Raw genomic sequence first — 23189 nt, forward strand, 5'->3', positions numbered from 1 at the left:
ACCGATATCAGATCTTACTATCTGGGGGGGGGGAACTAGAGAGAATTAGGCGCCAAGGGATTGTGAAACCATGATCTTCTAATTCAATTTGAAGGCCTTGTTATCAGAAATACAAAGAACCAAACTAGCTAACCTCCAAAGATAGTTTCCATTCAAAGATGGAAAACAACAAAGATTTTTAGAACATTTAATCCTAACAACACACAATACAGACAAGACATAAGAAAGCAGTAGTAACTTCGGGCGTAGTGTAGTGTACAAAGAACTAACCTCCCCATAGAAAGAATCCCTCTAACGTGTTTGACAGAACTAAATTCACCAACAACAGTCTTCTTAGCTTCCGCCCTTTGCTCCTCGTTCATGGGAGCTGATCTTCCCCCCATTACATCTGCCACTTGCGCCACAAATCCTTTATCAACCTAACAACATGAACATATCTCACGCACAATTTTCCCCCACATAATCACAAACCATGAAGAAAGAAAAGACCAGCAGTTTTAATACCCGAAAAATGTGATTGGTGTTATAGCCTCCAAGACGAACAAGCTTGAAAATGTGGTCAACGGTTTTGGGTGCTACATTGGGGAAGAAACCAAATTCGATATCGCCATAATTCGTCTGGTTAATCGAAAATTTACATTGATCTATTAGCTAAGACTCGACAGTACAAGTAAAGTTAAACATGGATTCGATTTTCATTAACAGAAAAGGTTTGAAGAACCTGGAATACAACACGAGCAGATCCGAGATGAGAATCCTGAGCTGAAGAGATGGTGAAGAATGCAAAAAGAAGATAACCAGCGACGATCGGCACCAGACGAGGTCTCGTCATTTTGCAATTCGTTGGTGCAAAATGGCGCCCGATTGGGAAATTCTGCGCCTAACAGTCGAGTTTGCTCCCAGACGGTCTTTCTTCATACATTTTAATTCTTTTTTAGTATTTATATTTACAAAAAAAAAATTTGAGAACAACAATATTTAGCAAAATAATTTTAAAAGATAAATATATAATTAACTTGAATTGAATTAATTCGAGTTTATTATAGATTTTAAAATATAATTTCTTTGGTTTACTGTACTATTTGTTACAATTTTATTTAATTCCATTATTATTTTTTGTAATTATTTATCCTCCAACTATATTTATAATTTTTTAAAATATATGTTGAAATTTAATTAAATTTTACGTTTGAAAATAAATAAACATTTTATTTTTTATTAAATATAAAAATAAAAATAAATAATTCAGATAACTTAAATCAGTCTAGTCCAATATTTTATGATTTATTTGAATTAAATTTATTATTTAGTAAGACTTAATAAATAGTTAGCCAAAGCCCAACATTCTACGGCCCACAACTCCAAGCCCAGCCCAGCCCAGCCCAGCCCACTACTTCTCTCAGCACTAGACCCAAATATTTAATAGCCCAACGTTCAAGCTCAATCTTTTGTCTTTTGCTTCCATTGTTTTTTCTTTTTATTTTTTTATTATTATTTTTTTTATTTTAAGTCTCAAATTGCAGGGGAAAGAGAGGTAAAAGGGGGCAAAAACGGGTCGGAATCGATCTGAACCAACTAATCAAGAGCCATTGAACCATCGTAGTGTTTAGGCTCTGTCTCTCATTATTTTCTCTCATAGCGTTTACTTCCACAATTGTCACCATTGTCTATTGATAATGATCACCCAGTCTCAGCAAGCCCTCGATCAGTGTGACCCTGACCCTAATCAAACTTAACTCAATCGTCTTTTAACCTAATTAAAAGACGAGTGAACATAAATTTTAAGATGATCGTATAAATACTCTAACTATGAGATCCCACATCAGTTGAGAGGAGAACAAAACATACGTTGTAAAAGTGTAGAAACCTCTCCTCAGTACACACATTTTAGAACTGTGATCAGTGTGACCCTGACCCTAATCAAACTTAACTCAATCGTCTTTTAACCTAATTAAAAGATGAGTGAACATAAATTCTAAGATGTTCGTATAAATACTGTAACTATGAGATCCCACATCAGTTGGAGAGGAGAACAAAACATACTTTGTAAAAGTGTAGAAACCTCTCCTCAGTACATACATTTTAGAACCGTGAGACTAACGACGATACGTAACGGGTCAAACCGAATAATATCTACTAGCATAGGAATCCTAACCCTAACCCTGATCTTAATTTGAACATAGATGGAGTGTGGTGTCCCATGTGCAATATTGTACGAATCTAAACATCACATGTTTAATCATATCATATTGAAGGGTAAAAAGGTAATGTCACATCTGAAGCCCTTAAACCACTAAGATCTTGAAAGGTTGACCCATCAATCTCCTCCTCACAAATAAAGATCCTTACAGATCTTTCCCTTTCCCTGTTTCTTTTCAAATTCAAACTTCTCCTCCCAATAATACACCTACCTCCTCATCTATCTTCCACATCCACATGGTTTCAATATATCAAATCTTCGTTATCGAACGAGAGCCTTGTCGTTATGTTTGATACGAACGTGAAAGCACCAACTATATCTCAAAAACCAATCACCGAATCACGAGCCATATCGCTTCAACGGATGCTTAACAACGTAGTGTACAAAAGCGTTTAGATACAAGTGAAACATCACCCATATGATATGCATCGTGTGCAAGGTGCACCTCATAAGCCAATTCTCGCACGTGTACTGTGCTCACTAGCCCATGCATCTATTCTACGTATACTCGTGTCCATACCCTTTATGCGCCTTAATCTATTTGATAGGAACGACAATCGTGATACAACACATGCTTGATACAAAAAGGAAGAAAATTTTCAAAGCAAGCGTCTTCCACTTAATGCTAAACAAAGATCGCTATAGCTCGTTCTAGCTAGATATTGATGTATGACAACCACACCCATAAATAGTTGTATTACATTTATATTAACAATACTTTACTAAAAGTTATATATTTGTGGCATCTGGTAATACATTATTATTGATAGATCAAAAACACATTGATAAAAAAACAAAAAAAAAAAAAAAAAAAAAAAAAAAAAAAAAANTAGAATGATTAAATAATATCTTTCGTGGAAATTATAGCTGAAAGTACGAAAATATCCTAAAAAGTCACGAGAATGCAAATATATCTCATATAAAACGCCTTAACCCAAGGGCAAAGTAGTAAAATACTATTTACTCTTGCGTACTTTCTATTTTTGTTTCATTTTATATATGATATTATTATCATTATTTGACTAAATTTGATTAAATAATTATTTCAAACTAAATTAATTATAAAATTTTAATTACTAAATTTCAATATTAGGAAGTACAAAAATTAAAATAAAATAAAATTTGAACCAAAGCGAAATTATTTAGTTTAAATAATTTTATAATTTAAGAAAATCTCATAAATAATCCAATAATCTCCAAGATTATCCTAAAAAGATTTTATTAAATTATAAAAAATAAATTTTAATTTTTTTTTCAAGATATATGTATCAAATATATAATTTAATATATTTTTTTTTATTAATAATAATTGGAATATTTTTTAAAAAGAAAAGAAAGAAAGTGAATAGAGCCAAATTGCATGTGCAGGGTGCTGCAATAAAGGACTGAACCACTTTCAAATGGCAGTCCTTTCAATTCATGCTGCCCTTTCTTTTATCCCTTATCCTTTGCTAACCAACCCGGGTTAACAACTCATGTCTAAGGTTCAGAATACCGATCAGTCTCAGTATACTAACACGAGTCATTTGAATATAATTTATCTTTATTTACCTAATAGAATCACTTCACTATGGTTAACCAACTTAATGGTTAGCCATTATGTCTAGGGTTCAGAACTCTTATCGACCTCAGCATACTAACACGAGTCATTTGAATATAATTTATCTTTATTTACTTAATAGAATCACTTCAAGCAAAACACGTATAGCTACGGTTAACCAACTTAATGGTTAACCACTCATGTCTAAAGTTCAGAACACTGATCGACCTTTTAGCATATTAGCACGAGTCATTTGAGTATAATTTATCCTTATTCACCTAATAGAATTACTTCAAGCAAAACACGTATAATTATAAAATTTTATGATTGAGACATCGAAAAGAAAGGTAAATATAGTGACTTTCAATTCTTTTAAGTAATTTTTAGTGATCTCTCATTTACTCGGGTGCCACAAATGTTCATAGTCAAAAAATCTAAAGGGTTAAATCCAAAAAAATTATTGTAGCGTTTCGATATTGTCAAGGGTTGAGCAAACACGTCTCAACCCTACATCCCGCAACCAAAGCATCTTTCTTCAATTTGTAGCATCTCGATGCTACTTTTTTTGTTCGATTCATCTTCTATTCACTGAGTTCCTCAAGTTTATGTTTAATTAATTTCAAACTCCGATTTTGCTCGAGCGATTCAAAATTTACAAAATAATCAAATATAAATGTAAAAATATACATAATATATATATATATAGCTGTCAAATACATTAGCATTTAAATTATGGTTATTAGTAATTGACATTAATTAACCCTAAATAATAGAAACATAGATTCGAAAATCGCGGTGTTGTTCCCTCCACAATCAGTTTTTAAGAATTTTTAATTTAGGGTTTTGCATGCAAATCTCAATATACATTATTTTTCTATTAATTTCCATGCAACTTGAATTAATTAGCCACCTAATCTCTCACTCCCTCTCTCTAATCAATTTCATAATCTCACTTATAACCACCCCATATGCGTCTTAATTTTAATTAGGGTTTCAATTCAATCATTTTCCGACTCGTCTAACTTATTTGACCAATGTCCTCTACGGTTATATTCACGACGACAATACAGAAGGACTAAACCATGAGGCAAAGGAGACCCGTTCATCTTTAACCTAATTCTGTTTCATTGACTTTTCATTCAACATTCTAATAGATTTATATTTTAAGCTTAGTCGTTCTTGCATTGCCTACGGCCAAGCGACGTATGCTCGAGCCTCTGGCCCCGGTTCAAGAAGAAAGTTTTAGAAAACGGGAGAAATGGTGTTATATGGGAATGTAAGCAAAAAGACAACAACAACGACTTACTTCATATAACTATTAGGTAGAAAGAAGTTGACAACTAGTCATATACTCCTATAGTACATTTTGGGGCATTTTAGCCCTTCCAGGTGTAGACACGATTGTGATGAACAGTCGTACACCCTCATACCGACCCAATATAGAATGTTAAAGACCTATCTAGGATGAAAGCATGTAAAAAGGGTTTGGAACGAGCATGCAACCATGGATACAACACGTCTTGGACAAGCAAGACTGGGATATCTGTCATGCGACTATTGACAACACGCCTTGGACATACATGACCGTGACATCCTCCCCCACTCAATTGGTTGATGTCCCTGTCAACCGACCCGAACAAGCAAGACAAGGACATCTTATTTAAATTTAATATATATATATAACCATGTATTAAATATACTATGTAAGAATCTGAAATTTAATGAAGAATAGTGGCAAAAATAATGGCTGGATTTATGGAGAAGTTAATTTAGTTAAAGATTGTGGCACGTGGGGCGTTTATTATGGAGAAAAAAAGAGAGGACACGCATTCAATTGGTTCGAACCGGTTCACCGCGTTGTAATAAAAATAATAATGGCGCTTTTCCCCATTCTTTTACTTTTCTTTCCCCCATTTATTCTTTTTTATTATTTTAAACTTAAATTAATAAAAATATTTATAAACTTTATACTAAAATAAATGTATATTTAATAATATCTTTAATTTTTTTATAAAGTTTCAAAAACACCATTATGAATTTTTTAAACACTTTTAATTTTCCCCCCAATATTCTACCAATGTTTCTATATTACGAGTAGTTTTAAAAAAATTAGATATATTTGTTATAAAATAAATAATAAAGTTACAAAATATTTATTATTTAGGCTAAATTAATAAAAATATCTTTAAACGTTCTAAAATAATAAATATCCTTATCATCAATTTTTTTTTACGAAAAAGTTCAAAAATACCCTTATATTTAGAATTATATTTAAAAATACATATGAAAATTTTAAAGTAGTCTGTCACATCTATCGACACCTCGTAAATTATATTTATACTTTTTAATGTTATTTTAATTTATGCATGTTTTTGAAACATGATACTAACAATAAAATTAAAATGTCTGAAGGTGTTTTTTTTTTTAAAAAAAGTTTATATTTTATAAATAAGGTTATTATTATGAAGTTTTTTTTTAATTTTTTTTTTCAGAATTTCAAAATTTAAAGATATTTTTGAAACGAATATAATTTTGAATTTTTTAAAAAAATTTAAAAATATTTTGAAATAAAAGAGAAAGTTTAAAAATATTTTTATTAATTAGGTAAAAAATAAAAAATAAATAAATTGGATACGAAACATTTGTAAAGTAGGGTTAATTCTCTAAGTTTTGACCCGTGAGGTCCGCCATTATATATTGGGCTTCTTGCCCTCCACGAAATCCTCTGCTTAGTTCCGGCGCGGCGGCCCCTCTCACCAGCGGCGCTAAAATTTCTCTCCCTTTCTCTCCCTTCCATTTTCCGTCTAAAATGGAGTTTCATATGCTCTTTCCGGTGGTCTTTTTCTCACTCCTTGCGTCCACCGCGGCAGTCGGCGAATGGACCAACGCCCACGCCACCTTCTACGGCGGCAGCGATGCTTCTGGGACAATGGGTAAGAAAAATTATACAAAATTTACATGTAAAATATTTCGGCATTTGGGGTTTAATGAAATTGATGAATCTTGGGAACAGGCGGAGCTTGTGGGTATGGGAATCTGTACAGTCAAGGGTTCGGTGGGAACACCGCCGCTGTTAGCACTGCCCTGTTCAACAATGGGCTGAGCTGCGGGTCTTGCTATGAGATCAAGTGCGTGGACGACCCTCAATGGTGTCTTCCAGGCTCTGTTTTGGTCACCGCCACCAATTTCTGTCCGCCCAATAACGCCCTTCCCAACACCGCCGGCGGCTGGTGCAACCCTCCTCTGCACCATTTTGACCTCGCCCAACCTGTGTTCCTCCACATTGCCCAATACCATGCCGGAATCATCCCCGTCGCTTATCGGAGGGCTCCGTGCAAAAGAAGGGGAGGAATAAGGTTCACAATCAACGGCCATTCCTACTTCAATTTGGTGCTAATAACCAATGTGGGCGGCGCCGGAGATGTCCGGGCAGTGTCGATTAAAGGGGCGAGAAGTGGGTGGCAGTCAATGTCGAGAAATTGGGGGCAGAATTGGCAGAGCAACAACTTTTTGGATGGTCAACCCCTCTCTTTTAGGGTCACCACTAGCGACGGCCGAACACTTGTTTCGAGAAACGTGGCTCCGGCCGGTTGGTCCTTTGGCCAGACCTTCACCGGCCGTCAATTCCGGTGAAGAGCTCAGCCACCGTGAAAGGGTTGTTTCGTCATTTCGGTTTTTGGGTTTTTATTTTTACTCTGTTTTTTTGTTTGTCGGACTAGTGGGCCGAGGTGGAGTCTTCTTAATCTTACCACCCGCCCTTCTGTGTTTGAACGTGTATTTTTATTGGATCTTGATGGGAAAAGTCTTTTTTGTCCCTCTCTTTTGTTAGTTGCTTCGGTTGTATTGATTGTGATTCTAATAAATCAATTATTATTATTATTATTATTTTGCCAAAAATTGAACCGAGCCAAACCAAAACAAACCGAACCAAATCAATTGGTTTTGTACAAATTTGACAGACTCGAGTTTTTTCGGTTCTCTATTTAGAAAAAGCCGAAAACCAGACTAAACCAATAGACCGGCTTATTGGTTAAGCCCACAACGAAAGCCCATACCTTATTTGTATCTCTAACCCAATAAGGCCCAAGGCCCAAATCTAAGTTAGGGTTATACCCCGAGTTGGATTAGAAATGCATACACACACAACCAAAAGTTTAAACGATATAATTCTGTTGTTTCTTTTCCTGTGATCGAATGGACAATTAATCCCTGATCTGAGCTGTTCAATTATCTCGTGGTGCTTAGATCGACACTCTAATAAAACTTTACTCAACTAATGAGAAACTCAGTCGTTGGAGTCGAGCCGAGCCTGTCATAGTGTTACCTCGTAAAATTAGACAAGTAATTGTCTCTCTCGTAATCTACATATTAGCATGTCATTCACACACACATGCATTAGGTCCTCAAATTGTATATATCCATAACGTATCTTAGTTCATCAATCCAGCTCGAGGCTTAACGGGTACTTTTGACACAAGTTATGAAATCTCATGGGTTAAATTCGAATCAAACCATCAATACCCTACAGTATCTTTTTAGCACATTATAACGGCCAAGATCCACCGCTAGCAAATATTATTTTCTTTGGGCTTTCCCTTTCGGGCTTCCCCTCAAGGCTTTAGAACGCGTCTCCTAGGGGAAGGTTTCCACACTCTTATAAACAGTGGTTTGTTCTCCTCCCCAACTAACGTGGGACATCACACACATGGTCATCTTTTTCTGGTCGATTAGAGATGAGAACTAAACATTGTTTATGAGGGTATATAAACAGTGGTTTGTTCTCCTCCCCAACTAACGTGGGACATCACACACATGGTCATCTTTTTCTAGTCGATTAGAGATGAGAACTAAACATTGTTTATGAGGGTATATAAACAGTGGTTTGTTCTCCTCCCCAACTAACGTGGGACATCACACACATGGTCATCTTTTTCTAGTCGATTAGAGATGAGAACTAAACATTGTTTATGAGGGTATATAAACAGTGGTTTGTTCTCCTCCCCAACTAACGTGGGACATCACACACATGGTCATCTTTTTCTAGTCGATTAGAGATGAGAACTAAACATTGTTTATGAGGGTATAAAAACCTTCCGACGGGTTTTAAAACAGTTGAAGGAAAATCCAAAAGGAAAAGTCCAAAGAGTATAATATCTTCTCCCTGTAACGTCCCACACGTTTAATACCCTACAGGCAATCACCTACGCGAACAACACGAACAACACGCCTTTCGACGATAGGTTGGCCATATTCTGAGTCCCATGATTCAAGTGGAGGGTTTAGGTAAGGTGCAAGAGTAGTGGAAAGAAGTGGAGTGATACCCTAAAAGGGTGTACTTAGAAGTGGTTTTTTAGGGTAATTTTGGGGGTCACTCAATCCAAAAGTATGGTGTAAAGCAAAGGAAAGCTACCAAATAAGTAAGTGAAAGTGAAAGGAAAGGAGGAGGAGGAGGCATGGTAGTGGGCAGGTCAGGAGTCAGCACACGTGGGAATGGCAGGAGAAAAGAAAGCAGTGTGCCAGGAGTTGAGACAAAGACAAAGACATAGACAAAGACATAGACATAGACATGCATGATGTTAGGCATCACACACCTACATTACTTTTACTTGCATCCCTCAACCTACCCATGTTCATTTCCAATCAAACACACTTAATTACTCGTCGTTGATCTACGTTCTCGTTCCACTTCTCTCTCTACACGCTATAAATGATCAGTGTCTCCATGTCGTCCAAGTAGGTCATGTGCTAGATGATCAGTGTCTTCAAGTCTAGTTAGGTTTTTAGGCTACATGATCAGTGTATTCAAGTCTACTTAGGTTTATAGGCTACATGATCAGTGTCTTCAAGTTTGATTAGGGTTACAGGCTAGATGATCAGTGTCCTTGGATCTGGTAAGGATCACAAGCTAGATGATCAGTGTCTTCAATTATGATTAGAGTCACCATAGATGATCTATTTTTTTAACAAATTTGGATCGTAGACATATCTAACTCTAATAAATAGTTATTTATGGAGTATTTTTTATTACTTGTACTGGTGTGGTTGTATGGGGTCAGCTATTAGTTTGTGTGTGTGTCTCTCTAGTACATCTTTGTTATGACAGAAATTGAATGGAAACGTCTGCTATTGGGTTTCCCAGACACTGAAACCAGATACAATATCATTATTATAATGAACTATGAACAACAATCATCCTAAAATCCAATGCTTTGGATGATTTCAAACTGGAGTTCCGACACCGTATCATACTATTGTAGAGGTTATTTGTTAGGTGATACTACATCGATTCGAGAGAAGAACAGAGTATTCTTTGTAAGGGTGTGAAAATTTCTTTTTAACATACGTATTTTAAAACTTTGAGGGAAAGCTCGAAAGGAAAAGTTTAAAGAGGATAATATTTGTTAGCGGTGGGTTTGAGGGGAAGCTCGAAAGGAAAAGTCCAAAGAGGACAATATTTGTTAACAGTAGGTTTGAGTTTTTACAAATGGTATCAGAGTAGACACTGAGTAGTGTGTTAGCAAGGACTCTGAGCCCTGATGAAGGGGTGGACACTCGGTGGGCCCTAAGGGGAGTGGACTGTGAGATTCCATATCAATTGGAGAAATGAATGAGTGTCAGCGACAACGTAGGCCCCTAAGGGGAGTGGATTGTGAGATTGTGAGATCCCACGTCGGTTAAGAAGGAAGACGCGTTTTTTAAACTTTGAGGGAAAGTCCAAAAAAGGTATTATATCTGCTAGCTGTGAGGTTGAACTATTACATGCTCCTACTAGCTGTGAGGTTGAACTGTTACATGCTCCTAATAGGTAGTATCAGACGGTGGTGTCGTAGCCAAACCAAACATTATAAACTAAGTAGCACACTCAAACAACCCATGTCCCTCTAAACTAGAAAAAACTGGTCAATGACATGTTTTACTTTCCCCACCCACAACCACAAGCACTCTAGAGTACGCCACTGAGTATCATATTATGGCTACCAAAAGGGACATGAATTCAGGCACCAACGCGAAGGGTTGTGCGAGAGGGCACTGGAGGCCAGCAGAGGACGCCAAGCTGAAGGAGGTGGTCGCCCTATACGGCCCCCAAAACTGGAACCTCATCGCGGAGAAACTGGACGGCAGATCTGGTANTGTTATTATTTATTTTTAAATATAATTGGGTCCTAAATTTAAAAAAAAAAAATGATTGAGAATTGTCGTAGCCAAAAGGCTAACCCAACTTGACCTAGGTTCGATTCAAATTCCACCTAAAATCAAAATTTGATTAGGTGGTTAGACTGAACCCTTTCATTCATTAAATTGGATATGAATCTTGTATTTTAGCCTATAGACCGGACTCTATTTGGGTCAGCCCAATAGCCCTATTATTTGGTCAACCTAAATAGATTTGTCTATATAATTCATCGTGTATTATGCTTTATATAACTCGAGATGTCTATGAAAGTTCGTCCCCTCCATCGTTCCCCCGACCTATTTTAGTTCTAAAAATGAGAATTAGTGGGAAAATTTTCAATTTTTTTTATAGTTTTAATTTAACAATATCCCTTTCGTTTTTCGATATTGTTCCTATTAAAAGAAATATAAAATATTCTAATAAAACAAATCATCTCGAGTAATATTCTACCAACATAATTTTAAATTATCAAAAAAATAAATTAGTTATATATATATACCGGGACGAGGAATATAATCTCTATCTTCGACCATGTTTAACGAACGGAGAAAAATCTCGCTCAAGTTCTCGTTTAAACATAAATCCCCGGCAGAACACAATCCCCATAGATTAAACAGACATCTGGAGACATAATAACCCTTTCCAAGATTGTTGGAATATGCGTCTAATTATTCAAAAATCGAGTCGTAAGTCAACCGAGGAGCGTAAGAACATGTAACAACTCGTAACACGAACACAAATTTTTAAAATTTCTCTCGTATTCATAAAATATACTTTAAACATTGGGTTAAAATTCCACCCATTTACACATATTTTACAACCAAATTCCAAATTTTGATAATCATTCAAACATATTCCACATTCAAATCGATCAATCTCTTATAATCTCCCTCAGAAACAGAGCTGCTCTGTTCTTCCTCATCTCTGTTTCCTTTCCTCTTCTTCTTCTTCGTCTTCACTGTCGGGGCCTCCTCCAAGGACGTCAAAGAGCTATCAATGGAGCCCATCCTCGTCTCCCTCACCTCATCTGATTGATACCCATAGCTCACCATTGACGCCAATTCCGACAGCTCCGCCTTCGCCTCCTCCAGCGCTTCAGAACAACACCCATACCCTGCAATCATCTCTTGAGCTCTTCTCAGCACTCTCTGTAAATACTTCCCTTGAGCTTCGATTCTCAGCTGTAAATGCCTTTGTACCTCGATTTGTTCATGTAATCTCTTCATATTCCTTGAATCAACCCAAGAATTTCATAAGAAAATTGCCATTTCAGATACAAAAAAACACAAAAAATCGTTTTTTTTGTTTTTTTTTTTTTTTTTCACTTCTCTTACTCGTTCATGCTATGATTTTCAGGCTTCTGGGTCTTCCCCAATCTGTATTTCTGATATAAAAACAAACCCAAATCAGTTTTTTAATGATCCAATGAAGAACAGCCATAGATTGAAAGGAAATAGACGAAGAACCTGTAAATGGCTCTTGAGATGATAGAGAGTAAGGCCAGTGATACCCATGGCACGCATCAAGCTCTTAGGAGTAGCCTCTGCAACAAAAAAACACACAAAAACAACTAAGTAAACGGATCGAAACATTCCACCATAAGAACAAGAACAAGAACAAGAACAAGAACAAGAACGAAACTGTGAGCTCCACCGAGATGAGCGACTGCGTCGACAAATCTTTGATGAAGTTCAGGAGTCCATTTCAAGCGTGGCTTTGGATCAGTAGACAAAACCAAGTTCATGTGTTGATAATTTTGCATAATTATTGGTTCTTTTTCTCTTTGAATATCCATAGAAGGAAGGGTATGGTTTGGTTGAGGTTCTCTCTTTATATCATTAAAAAAAGGGTTTTGTTGGAAGGGAATATATGCTTCATGAGCTGTGCTTCTTTTTCTTCTTTTTTATATTATTGTTTCCAAATTATATTACGTTCATACCAATTTTTATTTAATTTATTTTATTTTATTTTATTTTATTTTATTTTTTTTGTTGAGAGAATCTGAAAAAAAAACGAAAGAAAGATACAGAGATGGAAGGAAGAGTCTCAAAAGGAGAGAAAAGAGGGAGGAAAAAAAAAGTGTATGGTTTGTTTTTATCTTGCTGTTTTCCTCTCTCTTGATTCCCATTTGCCTTTGCTAAGCCCCACGAAACCCACCATCAACGATCACGATCACGATCACGAGCTGTTTAAAAGACGTGAGGATCTGTAAAACTTGATCAATTTAACCTAATTCGTACAATCTGTGTAACGTCCTAAGTCCATCGCTATCATATCCCTTCTGGGTCTAGCCCTACTCTGATCAATGCCTCTGATACCATTTCTAACCGTTCAAATCTACCATCCCAAGTCCACCGCTATCATATCCCTTCTGGGTCTAGCCCTACTCTCTGATACTATTTGTAACAGCTCAAACCCACTGCCTATTGTCAATTTTGACTCGTTATGGAGTCTGCTAGAGAGATTTCCACACCCTTATAGAGAATGTTTTGTTTTCGTCTACAACCGATATGGGATCTTAGTGTCTGGGTTAGGTTATCAATTTATTTTGATTGAGTTGAATTAAGTTACAAATTGATTCATGGATTTTTTCCGAACAACTGTATCTAAGTCAACCCAATAGCTAATTGAATTACATGAGTTGAGAAATTTTATAACCCGAACAATTGGGTTGGAGTAAAAAATGTCTAAACTCGAGCTGACTTATTCTATAAACGTCTCTAACTTGAGTTGAGTTAAGTTACAAATTGATTCATGGGTTTTTCCGAATAACTCGATCTAAGTCAACCCAATAACTAATTGAATTACGTGGGTTGAGAAATTTCATGAATCGAGCAATTGGGTTGGAGTAAAAAATGTCTAAACCCGAGCTGACTTATCCTATAAGCGTCCCTAATCGTGGATATTTCTTTTCGTGATTGAAAGGGCAAAATGAAATGGGGTTTTTGTATAGTGCATGGTGTGGTTGGCAGATTCTTTTTGTTGTTTGCAAAGGATAAAGGAATCAAAGAATCTAATCTAACCTTAGATTTTCAAAAGCCATCTGAACAAAAGAAAACTTATCCTTTTCTTTTCTATATTCAAGCGAGAGAGAGAATCATACTAACTAATCTCTTTCGATTTCTACCAAATTTAATCCAAAATAGATTTGGCTATGTTCGATTCATTGTTGAACTCGTTGAACTAAGGTTACGAGAAAATTCAAAATTTTAATAGCTGAATTTGAGGGTCGTTCCAGTGAAATCCAACTAGGGATGAGTTTGAAACAGAACTGTTTTTTAAAGCCCTCAACTGTTTCAGTTATGTCTCCCTCACTCTCGGTTCTTGCTCCCTCAACTCATAGTATCTCTCTCGTATGATCTCTCTCTTTAAGGGTTGTCTTTCGACATTAGTAGCTATGCACAATACCCAAGTACTTATGCTCAAAATGACAACAATATTCCACTGTGGAGGTGCGACTTTTAGTAACCCAGTTTCTCCATAAGGAATACGTCTCAGAGAGCATTATACGATAACCTCAAAATAGACCGTCTTTTCCTCTAAAATAGGAGTACTAAAAACCATGACAGTACACTCCGTTCATCACAGCAACGAGATCGAATCAATCTATAGAAAGAGGATTATGTATCTTTCAATATAAGGTGCGCTGTATTCATTCGTGCGCTGAAACAGATTGTCTTAACATTTTACCACCAATTATTGGTTCGGGAAATTAAACCCATTTAATTTCTAAAAAAGACATACATCGACAATAAAGCAATCAGAGTAACCCATCATTTCATTATTATAAATAAATATATATAGAAAAAGAAAATATTTGAAAAAAAAAATTATTATTATAAAAAAAATAATAATAAAAGGTAAAGAAAAAAAAAAGTGATCCATTCATGAGTGGAATCAAAATCAAATCATTTCATATTATAAAGCAATATTTTTCCCTTTTAACCTCATTCATTTCTTAGCCTCCAATTTTCACCATAAATATATATATATATATATATATATATATATATATATATATATATATATATATATATATATATATTTATTTATTTATTTATATTTTGGATATTGGAAAATGAGTGATGATTCTGTCCAAACTAGCTTGCTTCACATTGAAAGGAAGGAATATTAATTATTGAGATGAATTAATGGGTAATGTGTGGGCCAAATGTTTGAAAAAATGGTGAACAAAAAAGGGAACAACAAAAGATGAGTTGAGTTCTTCTAAGTACCTTTCTCTTTACCTTGATTTAATGTCTTACTTTGCTTCAAACGATACCGAGCGTAATTGATTCTTCTTCGTTCATCAATTATTGTCGTTCGAGAGGTTCATGATCTTGCTCCTAAGAACGTGTGCGATGTCTGAGAAAATGAAAGGTATATGAATGACCCAGAACCATATATGATTAGAGTGATCATTAGAATATGATGGTTAAGAATTTGTAACCGCTCAAGCCTACCTTTAGCCGATATTGTCCTCTTTGTGATATTACTTACAAGAACTGATAGTTGTTATCTTTACCAATAAGTGTGACGAGGTTAGAATAATTCTGTATTGAGCGACCTCTGGGAATTTTCCTTGTAAGTGAAGACAAACTATGCTAAAAGAACTTGAGCTGGTTTGTCTGTTCAAGACAAGTAGGTAATATAGGAATGTCGGAGCCATCATGTGTTGAATATAGATACTAAATGTTGGTCAAAATTCTGAGCATGGAACGTTACAATAGCCAAGGCCCTTAACAACCTCACAAGAGGCCTGTTTGTCTGTTCAAGACAAGTAGGTAATATAGGAATGTCGGAGCCATCATGTGTTGAATATAGATACTAAATGTTGGTCAAAATTCTGAGCATGGAACGTTACAATAGCCAAGGCCCTTAACAACCTCACAAGAGGCCTGTTTGTCTGTTCAAGACAAGTAGGTAATATAGGAATGTCGGAGCCATCATGTGTTGAATATAGATACTAAATGTTGGTCAAAATTCTGAGCATGGAACGTTACAATAGCCAAGGCCCTTAACAACCTCACAAGAGGCCTGTTTAGCGCACAGCCATTGCGCTAAACCTCGCAACTAGCTCAGTGCTACCAAGCCCCGCAAGGTGCTTTAGTGTGCACGACCTCACATGTGCAATGCCACAGGCGCCTATGCTTGCCTCTTAAGCGCGCACACCAGTGCCAACACCTGCCAACGTCTGTCGTGTGCCTCTCCCATTCGCATCCAACATCTGCACATGCCCGCCCACACTAGCCAAGTGCTATGTGTCACGGTCATGCTCGTCCAAGGCATGTTGCCCATGGCCGCATGCCCATGACAAGCCCAACCCTTTATGTCTCTTCATATTCTAGTGTTTTACTTTTATATTTCTAGGAAGTATGACGTTTCAGAAATATCATGTCTAGGCCTCTCAGACATGAAATGGCTCAGAATGTACTTTAGGCGGATACGACTAGTTGTCAACTTCTCCCTACCCAAGGTTATATACTGTAAGCTGTTGTTATTTCTCTCTTGCTTGCTTATATAATAACGTCTCTTCCAAAAATCTCTCTTTTGAAAATCTCTCTCTGCCCTCGTTTTCTAAAACCTTCTCTTAAAACCGAGGCCAGAGGCTCGAGCATACGTCGCTTGGCCGTAGGCGACGCAAGAATGAATTGACTTAGCTCACTTGTCGTTGGAAAGTGAGTGCCGCACAATCGCAAGTCCGCTGCCATTAAAAGTGCGATTGTGACACTTTGCATGCTTCTTATATTTTTATCCATTACGTGACATTAGTTCTAATCCAACGAATAAGTTAGCCGTATGAAAATCATATTTTGTAGTCCATTCAAACATATGGTCGAGTCTCGAGCCACGAGCCACGTTTCAAGTCAATTACATAAGTAAATTAGTTTATTCCAAAGAGAATATTAATGTAAATTATTGAAAGCTCAATATTTACAAGGAAGAACAAACCAAGCTTTATTCTATCTATACATAAGAACTCCACAAACAAAAGGGGCAAAAATCCTAACCCTAAGCTCCATCATCTGAAGAAACTCCATTAGAACCCTCACTTCTCCGATCATTATTGAAAGAAAAACCGACCCAAATCTCCCTCGCCCGCCGCCCCTCGTTGTTCTTCCGATCAACATCATCCGGCAGCTTGCACCTACAAAGAGGGCAATTCCCATGAACCCCAAGCCATTTCTCTATACAATCGGGATGAAATTTGTGTCCGCAGGGCAGTTCTTTAGCCACAGCCCCAATCTCCCACTCATCCAAGCAGATCACACACTCACAACCCAACTCCTCTGCCATGATTTGAACGGTTGGCAGCGCTTCTATGGATGCTCTGGACGCCGGCGGCTGGCCGTCCTTCCCGCCGAGATCACGCATCAGTGCTTCCAAGCTCGAACGCCCCTCGATCACGACCATGCTCTGAGTAAAAGGGTTGACCAGAAATATCCTGTCGCTCCGATTGGCGTTTTGGCGATCTGGGTCGGCGGGGTTTTGGGATTGTTGAAGTGGGTCGGCGGCGGAGAAGCCGAAGAGGAAGGGCATGAAGAGAGAGAGGTCTCTGTTTCCGATGAGGGTGTCGAAAACAGAGGAGATTTCGGGGGAGTTGGAATCGGAGGCCATGGATGTGGTAATCGGAGGTTGTTCTGGGTTTGGAGATTGAAGAAGGGAAGGGTAATGAATTATTGGCGTTTGGAGTTTGTTTGATAATGAATACATAAATTGCCTCTTCATCCATCAGTGCCCCCAATGCAAGGCAAAGCCGGTGCCTGTCCTTTTCATTCTATATCACTGCCATGAAGTGATATTAATAATAGGATGAGATTTTGATGTGGGTTAAAAAAGACATTACACTTCGTCTCGATCCTTAACCGTTCAAAAATGATCGTGATTTGGTTTATGAACTTATAAAAAATACAAGTTAATCTCTAAATTTTAGAAATGATTCGAAATAATTAGTGACTGAAATAATTAGTGACTAGATCATTGTGACGATTCAGATGAGATAACAAATCTATATTTTCTTGTTTAAACTATTAAGTATTCTATATGCACACTAGACCAAACAACTATACCATAGGTCAAAGCTCGTTGAATTGAAGATATTTGAAGAGTTTTAGAGACGTTTTAGAGTGGTCCTATTGCATCTTAACATTGTCCATCATCTTGTTGCAACTTATTGTTCCGGTATTAGGGATTTAATCTTGCGTAGAGTTTAAAATTGGTTTAACTCGAACATTTCTATGTTGTAGCACAAACGCATTAATGTATCTAATCATCTTAGTATGATGCGACTAATTTCGATAGAACAACCTTGAACTACTCAATTTGGCAGAAGTCTTTGAATACTTGCTCTCAACTCAAGATCAACCCCATTTAGATGCTAAATAAACAAACATTCTGGCTTCAACTCTCAAATAAAGATCTGCCACTTTGGTTTATAACAGGTGAGTTTATGATCTTTCTCATGCTATCTACCATTTTGATTTGACATGCCCAGCAAATTGTATACAATATAAAATCTCCCTGTAGATAATTTCTTCTCTATATAAAAAAGAATTTACAAAATACAAGGCAAGAGTTTTATGTTTAGCTTCCAAGAAGCAGAGCATCAAGCAGTGTGATCAAATTGGAACATAGAATTGACTGGTCCCGAAACAGACGACGAAAATAATAGAAGTTTGTTAGTGACTGTACCTGGTTTTGGAAGATGACGAAGCTGGGGGAAAATGTTGGCACATACAAATGATGACGACGACGACAACAAGAGCAAGTAGATGAAGAAAGGTTTTTCATGTTTGAAAATATAGTATTTATTACATGGTTGACTGCTGCAGTTGCAGTTCAAGCAGGAGTATGAGGATGAGGATGAGGAAGGGGGTGAGGGTGAGGGGTGAGGGGTGCCCCTGCTGCTGATGCAATCGCAAATTGTAAGCTTCTATGCTGTCCATGTTGTAGCACAAACGCCACTTGTGTTGCAGCCACTGCTGCCGCCTCCTGCTGGTTCACAACCATACAATACTATATTCAATTGGAAATAATGTCTCAACTTAGCAGCAACATTCTATTAAGTTCATTATGTTCCAACTCTCTCTCTCATTATGTTTCAGGCTTCATACAGCTAACTAACCTAAGACTTGACAATACAACTATAACATAATTTAAGATTTTTCTGTTTTAAACTACTTATTTAAAAGGTTGACTTCAGAAACAGTTTTTTTTCCTTCTAATGGACTGTTCTTTTAGACACAAAGATCTCTAGAACCTACAAACACCCCAAGCCCAATGCTAGAAGATGTTGTCCTCTTTGAGCTTTCCTTATCGAGCTTGTAACGACCCAGATCCACCGCTAGCAGATATTGTTTTCTTTGGGCTTTCCCTTTCGGGCTTCCTCTCAAGGCTTTAAAACGCTCTACTAGGGGAAGGTTTCCACCCCCTTATAAATGGTGATTGTTCTCCTCCCCAACCAATGTGGGACCGCAGGGCTTCCTCTCAAAGTTTTTAAACGCGTCTGCTATTTCCACACCCTTGTAAAGAATGTTTCGTTTCCCTCCCCAACCAATGTGAGATCTCTTTTTAGGACCCAACATCCTCATTGGCACTCGTTCCTATCTCCCATCGATGTGGGATCTCATAGAATCTCTCTCTTTCCGGTTACCAAACCATTCTTAATTTTCAAAATTTAGTCTACAGAAGAGTATAAGAAGAAAAAATTTAAAGAACTCCTAAATTACCAACCAACCTGTCTTTGTCTTCGACGTTGCAAGATACTGATGGCCCAGGCCATGATGTAGCAGGGTAACAGAAAACCAGCAGCACGAAGCAAGAAAATCTGTCACAGGCATGTATTAAGATTGTAAACCCATCCCATCATGAACTCTATTTTTCCTTTTCAATTTAAGAAAATAAATTCATACTCCACTTACAGAGAAGAAGGCAGATGCATCATCTTCACCGTCTGGATCTGTTATGGTCAATGCATGACGCAGAAGGAGAAGAGCTAGTAACTGCCGCATAAAATAAAATAAATCATCAGTGCAGTAGCACGGAAAACACTGGAGTGGAAAGTTTGATATCATTCCAATTTTTTGTGAAAAGAAGAGTTCTACGAACTACTAATAGCAAACATACAATAAGAGCAGCCGATCGGCAAAATGCAGCTCCACTGTCATTAGAGGCAGCATAATCATCATATTCGGCCTCCAGAAAATGCCGTTCCGCCTCTGCAATGGCTAATAGCCGAGTATCTCTCAGGTCTAATGGATTACCAGCAATAGTCCATCTTCCCCTGTGCAGACCCACATCCAGATCAATATTTAAAATACAACAGCATTACATGAAAACAAAATATTTGCGGGTGTTCAGAAACATGCTAATCGATGCAAGACAATAGGAAATAACAAAAAGGTTGAGCTTACTCCATATCAATAGCAGTTTCTTCAGAACGAGATGGTGCAGTGTATCCAGGTTGATAAAACTGGCAATTGAATAAAACACATCAGCATCAATGAGGAATTAAACACGAAAATATCAACAGAAAAGAAGCTGCAACTGCAAATCTCATTATACCATTCAACATAACATGAAACAAGTGCAGACAAAATGAGGATGACATTTTATAATTTTTATTCAGAAAAAGTGAATAAAACAGATAAATGTTCTTTTTCATTCCTTTTTTTTTTTTTTTTGGCAAAAAAGAAGCATTCATAATCTTGGCCAATGCACCGTGACAAATAAAGAGAGCATACAACCAACTAAGAACAACAAACGTTCCACTCCTGTAAAGGTCCAGACTTAGCAATGGAATGGTCTACAGGATCAAGGTTACAGCAATGAGGTTAAAGGAGAAAGAATTATAAGCGAGGGAGAAGAGGAGCCTAATGACCTGAATCAGAAGCCCCATGATCAAAATAGAAAAGGTCAGCCATCAAACCAACTTTTCACCAACAACAAAGTTTTAACAGAAATATCTCTTAATCCCGAAGTCACGAATAAACACCAATGCCTTGTCCATCAACACACTCAACATTAAAGAACCTCTACCTCTACCATCTCTGACAATAATGCCCCAACTCCCTTTCGACACACAGAGTATCCCAAATGGTATCCACATTACTTTAGGTTGAGCATGAGGAAGGAGGAATCCACCTATTGACATGCTGGTCGTCTTCCTCTCATATAGATGGAACAATCTTCTATGATACCAAATCCAACCCATTGCAAAAAAACCCAAATCATTGTGTGCGCTATAGTGAACCACCGTTATGGTTTACTCAGAGATGGACGTATCAAGAGAAAGGAGGGAAAAAGGTAGGGCTCAAAGAGAGAAGGCAAAGTGACTGGTCGAGAGTGAAAGACCAAAAGAAAGAGAAGGAAAAAAAGAAAAAAAAGGTAAACCTCCTTCATATATGTGGTTTGTAGAGTACAAAATTCTCTCTTTACTTCTATGGTTTTCTCCTACAACACTCTCACCTATCACAATAACCGAAACAAACTCTCAATCCAAGGATTTTGCCTTTAAGTCTACAAGTCCCCTAGGCGGAAGATACCTTTCTTATATATACAATAAAAATGCCTCTCAATTAAAAATTTGAAAATAAAAAATAAAACTATCAGGTGTGTGCCCTATAGAGGTAGGCGAGGTGCCCCCTCTTCAGCGTGCACACTTTTATGCACTTTTTAAAACACTAAAAGTGAATTTTTTTTACTCCCGATGTAAGAATTCAAAGAATTAAGAGTTACAAAAAAAATATTCTTGGCAGAAAACTTGCACGCAAGCTAAAGCATATAGATAATATTAGCAATTTATTTGAAATTCTCCAACCGCAAAAACTTTACAAGAATACAAAAATGGTCGACATATCAAATCAAAATCATCACGCATACCTGATGACAAATCTCACAAATTATGTCTCCTTTCTCATTGCACCAATGTTGAACGCACTTTCTATGAGCATACTGAACAAAAAAAAAAAAAAAAAAAAAAAAAAACCATTAATCAGAAACGTGCAAAAGGTTAATAAACAAATAACTTAGAAAAGTTTTACCATATGGGTTCATATTGGTAAATTCAAATAGCCTAACCTACTTTAGTTACATTCTGAAGAAAAAAAACATTAGAGTTCAAGATCACTGACACCATGCATGATGGTCATGCTTCTTGTCAAGTTTTATCAAGCCACATTATAACTCAGATGCACCACATACCAGTCCATAAAGTTTCCCGTCGAACGTACAAATTGACACAAACAAAAAAGTTGAGGCAAAAGAAGTGTTCTCTTATCACCAAGCTATTGGATAGGAGATGAATTTTAAAAAGTAAAAAACAAAGCATTGAGGAAAAAAAATTATAGAAAAATATAAAATTAACCAAGCTGTGAATAAAACTAATGAATTCTCGACAAGACACTAAAAAATCCAGATGGATCTCTCATCCAATTCAGCAGCAACAGCAAACACATGTACAACGCAAATAAAAAGTCTTGAGCACATTAATAAAGGAAAAGGGGGTCAAGGCGTCAATTACCTTAAGACTACCACTACATGCGCAGGGAGTTTCTAAATTATTGATACCGTCTTCTTCCTGACAAATGCGGCACTCTGCTACCTGAATCAGAGGCTCCTCCTCATTAGGTGCATCCTGCTCCACCGTCGGATGATCCACAGTTGCAGTCGAACACGAAGGACCAGCCGCAGCCGAGTCAACTACACCTTCACGCGGTGCAGAAGGAACAGGGTCAACCGGCTCGGCCACAGATTGAACAGGAGCAACCGGTCGAATCAAATGATCAACATACAGGACGAGATGGTCGCCCATTGTCCTCAAAACCGCAGAAACCTCTAAACCCCCAAAAATCCAACTCACACGGCGAATTTGAAGCACAAAAAGAAACCCTACAAAGGCGATTCGATTAATTACATGAAGAAAAACACAAATTGAAGAGATCAAACAAGAATATAGTAGATTGCGATGATAACATTGAAGAAAAAAAGATAAAAATAAAGAAAAATCAAATTAAGAAGAAACGTNTAGGTGCGGAATGTAGAAGTTTTTGGAGAGCGTAGAAAATCAAAAATAGAAGATTGATTCCGCCAAAGACTAAAATAAGAAGGAATCTGGAGGAGGGTGGACCTGGTTCTATATATATAGGCGGAGTTTTCTTCGCTCGAAACCTCCACGTCTTTGCGTCCAATCCAATCCAATCCAATCCAACGGTCTCAAGGGTATTTGCGTAAATTCACGTTCCATCCCGTGTCCACTTAACCCGTTGGGTCGGGGC

At 37.1% G+C, this 23189-nt stretch overlaps 5 protein-coding genes across 7 annotated transcripts in view; 1 reads left to right on the forward strand and 4 right to left on the reverse strand.

Annotated features, from left to right (window-relative positions):
• The window catches only part of LOC111788603 (peptidyl-prolyl cis-trans isomerase CYP23), a 4794-nt gene extending 3878 nt beyond the window's left edge, over positions 1–916 (reverse strand). For both annotated transcript variants that reach the window (XR_002814179.1, XM_023668997.1), the window contains exons 1-3: positions 722–916; positions 505–618; positions 271–419 (exon numbers count right to left, since the gene is read on the reverse strand). Coding sequence is in view for 1 of the 2 variants with exons in the window: in XM_023668997.1 (XP_023524765.1) it covers positions 271–419; positions 505–618; positions 722–832 (374 nt within the window). In the remaining variant the exon portion in view is untranslated. The remainder of the gene's footprint in view (positions 1–270; positions 420–504; positions 619–721) is intronic.
• Positions 917–6463: 5547 nt separating this feature from the next.
• On the forward strand, positions 6464–7554 carry LOC111788602 (expansin-A15-like). The gene is made up of 2 exons (XM_023668996.1): positions 6464–6673; positions 6754–7554. Exons 1-2 carry the CDS (start codon positions 6550–6552, stop codon positions 7371–7373), a joined length of 744 nt encoding a protein of 247 aa, XP_023524764.1. The 5' UTR covers positions 6464–6549; the 3' UTR covers positions 7374–7554.
• Positions 7555–11646: 4092 nt separating this feature from the next.
• LOC111788879 (myb-related protein 1-like) lies at positions 11647–12798 on the reverse strand. The gene is made up of 4 exons (XM_023669441.1): positions 12556–12798; positions 12381–12457; positions 12249–12298; positions 11647–12144 (listed from the first exon to the last, which is right to left on the reverse strand). Exons 1-4 carry the CDS (start codon positions 12707–12709, stop codon positions 11760–11762), a joined length of 666 nt encoding a protein of 221 aa, XP_023525209.1. The 5' UTR covers positions 12710–12798; the 3' UTR covers positions 11647–11759.
• Positions 12799–16785: 3987 nt separating this feature from the next.
• Positions 16786–17766, reverse strand: LOC111787586 (E3 ubiquitin-protein ligase RNF181-like). The gene has a single exon (XM_023667602.1). The coding sequence runs from the start codon at positions 17641–17643 to the stop codon at positions 16927–16929; it is 717 nt and encodes a 238-aa protein (XP_023523370.1). The 5' UTR covers positions 17644–17766; the 3' UTR covers positions 16786–16926.
• A 672-nt stretch (positions 17767–18438) lies between these two features.
• Positions 18439–23092, reverse strand: LOC111787585. 2 transcript variants are annotated; one of them, XM_023667600.1, is made up of 8 exons: positions 22941–23092; positions 22436–22816; positions 21796–21867; positions 20328–20386; positions 20041–20197; positions 19836–19916; positions 19652–19741; positions 18439–18906 (listed from the first exon to the last, which is right to left on the reverse strand). In XM_023667600.1, exons 2-8 carry the CDS (start codon positions 22724–22726, stop codon positions 18754–18756), a joined length of 903 nt encoding a protein of 300 aa, XP_023523368.1. In that variant the 5' UTR covers positions 22727–22816; positions 22941–23092; the 3' UTR covers positions 18439–18753. The 2 variants fall into 2 exon arrangements, with proteins under 2 accessions (XP_023523368.1, XP_023523367.1); XM_023667599.1 differs by having other exon boundaries at positions 18439–18909.
• Between the last annotated feature and the right edge of the window lie 97 nt (positions 23093–23189).

Source organism: Cucurbita pepo, chromosome LG02, assembly GCF_002806865.2.
Source record: "Cucurbita pepo subsp. pepo cultivar mu-cu-16 chromosome LG02, ASM280686v2, whole genome shotgun sequence".
Taxonomy (NCBI): Eukaryota; Viridiplantae; Streptophyta; class Magnoliopsida; order Cucurbitales; family Cucurbitaceae; genus Cucurbita; species Cucurbita pepo.

Coding starts and splice junctions, on each gene's coding strand:
- LOC111788602 (XM_023668996.1), top strand. CDS start 6,550: ATGGAGTTTCATATGCTCTTTCCGGTGGTCTTTTTCTCACTCCTTGCG. Junction 6,674..6,753: donor CGATGCTTCTGGGACAATGG/GTAAGAAAAATT, acceptor TCTTGGGAACAG/GCGGAGCTTGTGGGTATGGG.
- LOC111788879 (XM_023669441.1), bottom strand. CDS start 12,709: ATGGATATTCAAAGAGAAAAAGAACCAATAATTATGCAAAATTATCAA. Junction 12,299..12,380: donor ATCTCAAGAGCCATTTACAG/GTTCTTCGTCTA, acceptor TTTTTATATCAG/AAATACAGATTGGGGAAGAC. Junction 12,145..12,248: donor GAAAATCATAGCATGAACGA/GTAAGAGAAGTG, acceptor GGTTGATTCAAG/GAATATGAAGAGATTACATG.
- LOC111787586 (XM_023667602.1), bottom strand. CDS start 17,643: ATGAAGAGGCAATTTATGTATTCATTATCAAACAAACTCCAAACGCCA.
- LOC111787585 (XM_023667599.1), bottom strand. CDS start 22,726: ATGGGCGACCATCTCGTCCTGTATGTTGATCATTTGATTCGACCGGTT. Junction 20,387..21,795: donor TTTGTGAGATTTGTCATCAG/GTATGCGTGATG, acceptor TTCAATTGCCAG/TTTTATCAACCTGGATACAC. Junction 20,198..20,327: donor GAAACTGCTATTGATATGGA/GTAAGCTCAACC, acceptor GGGTCTGCACAG/GGGAAGATGGACTATTGCTG.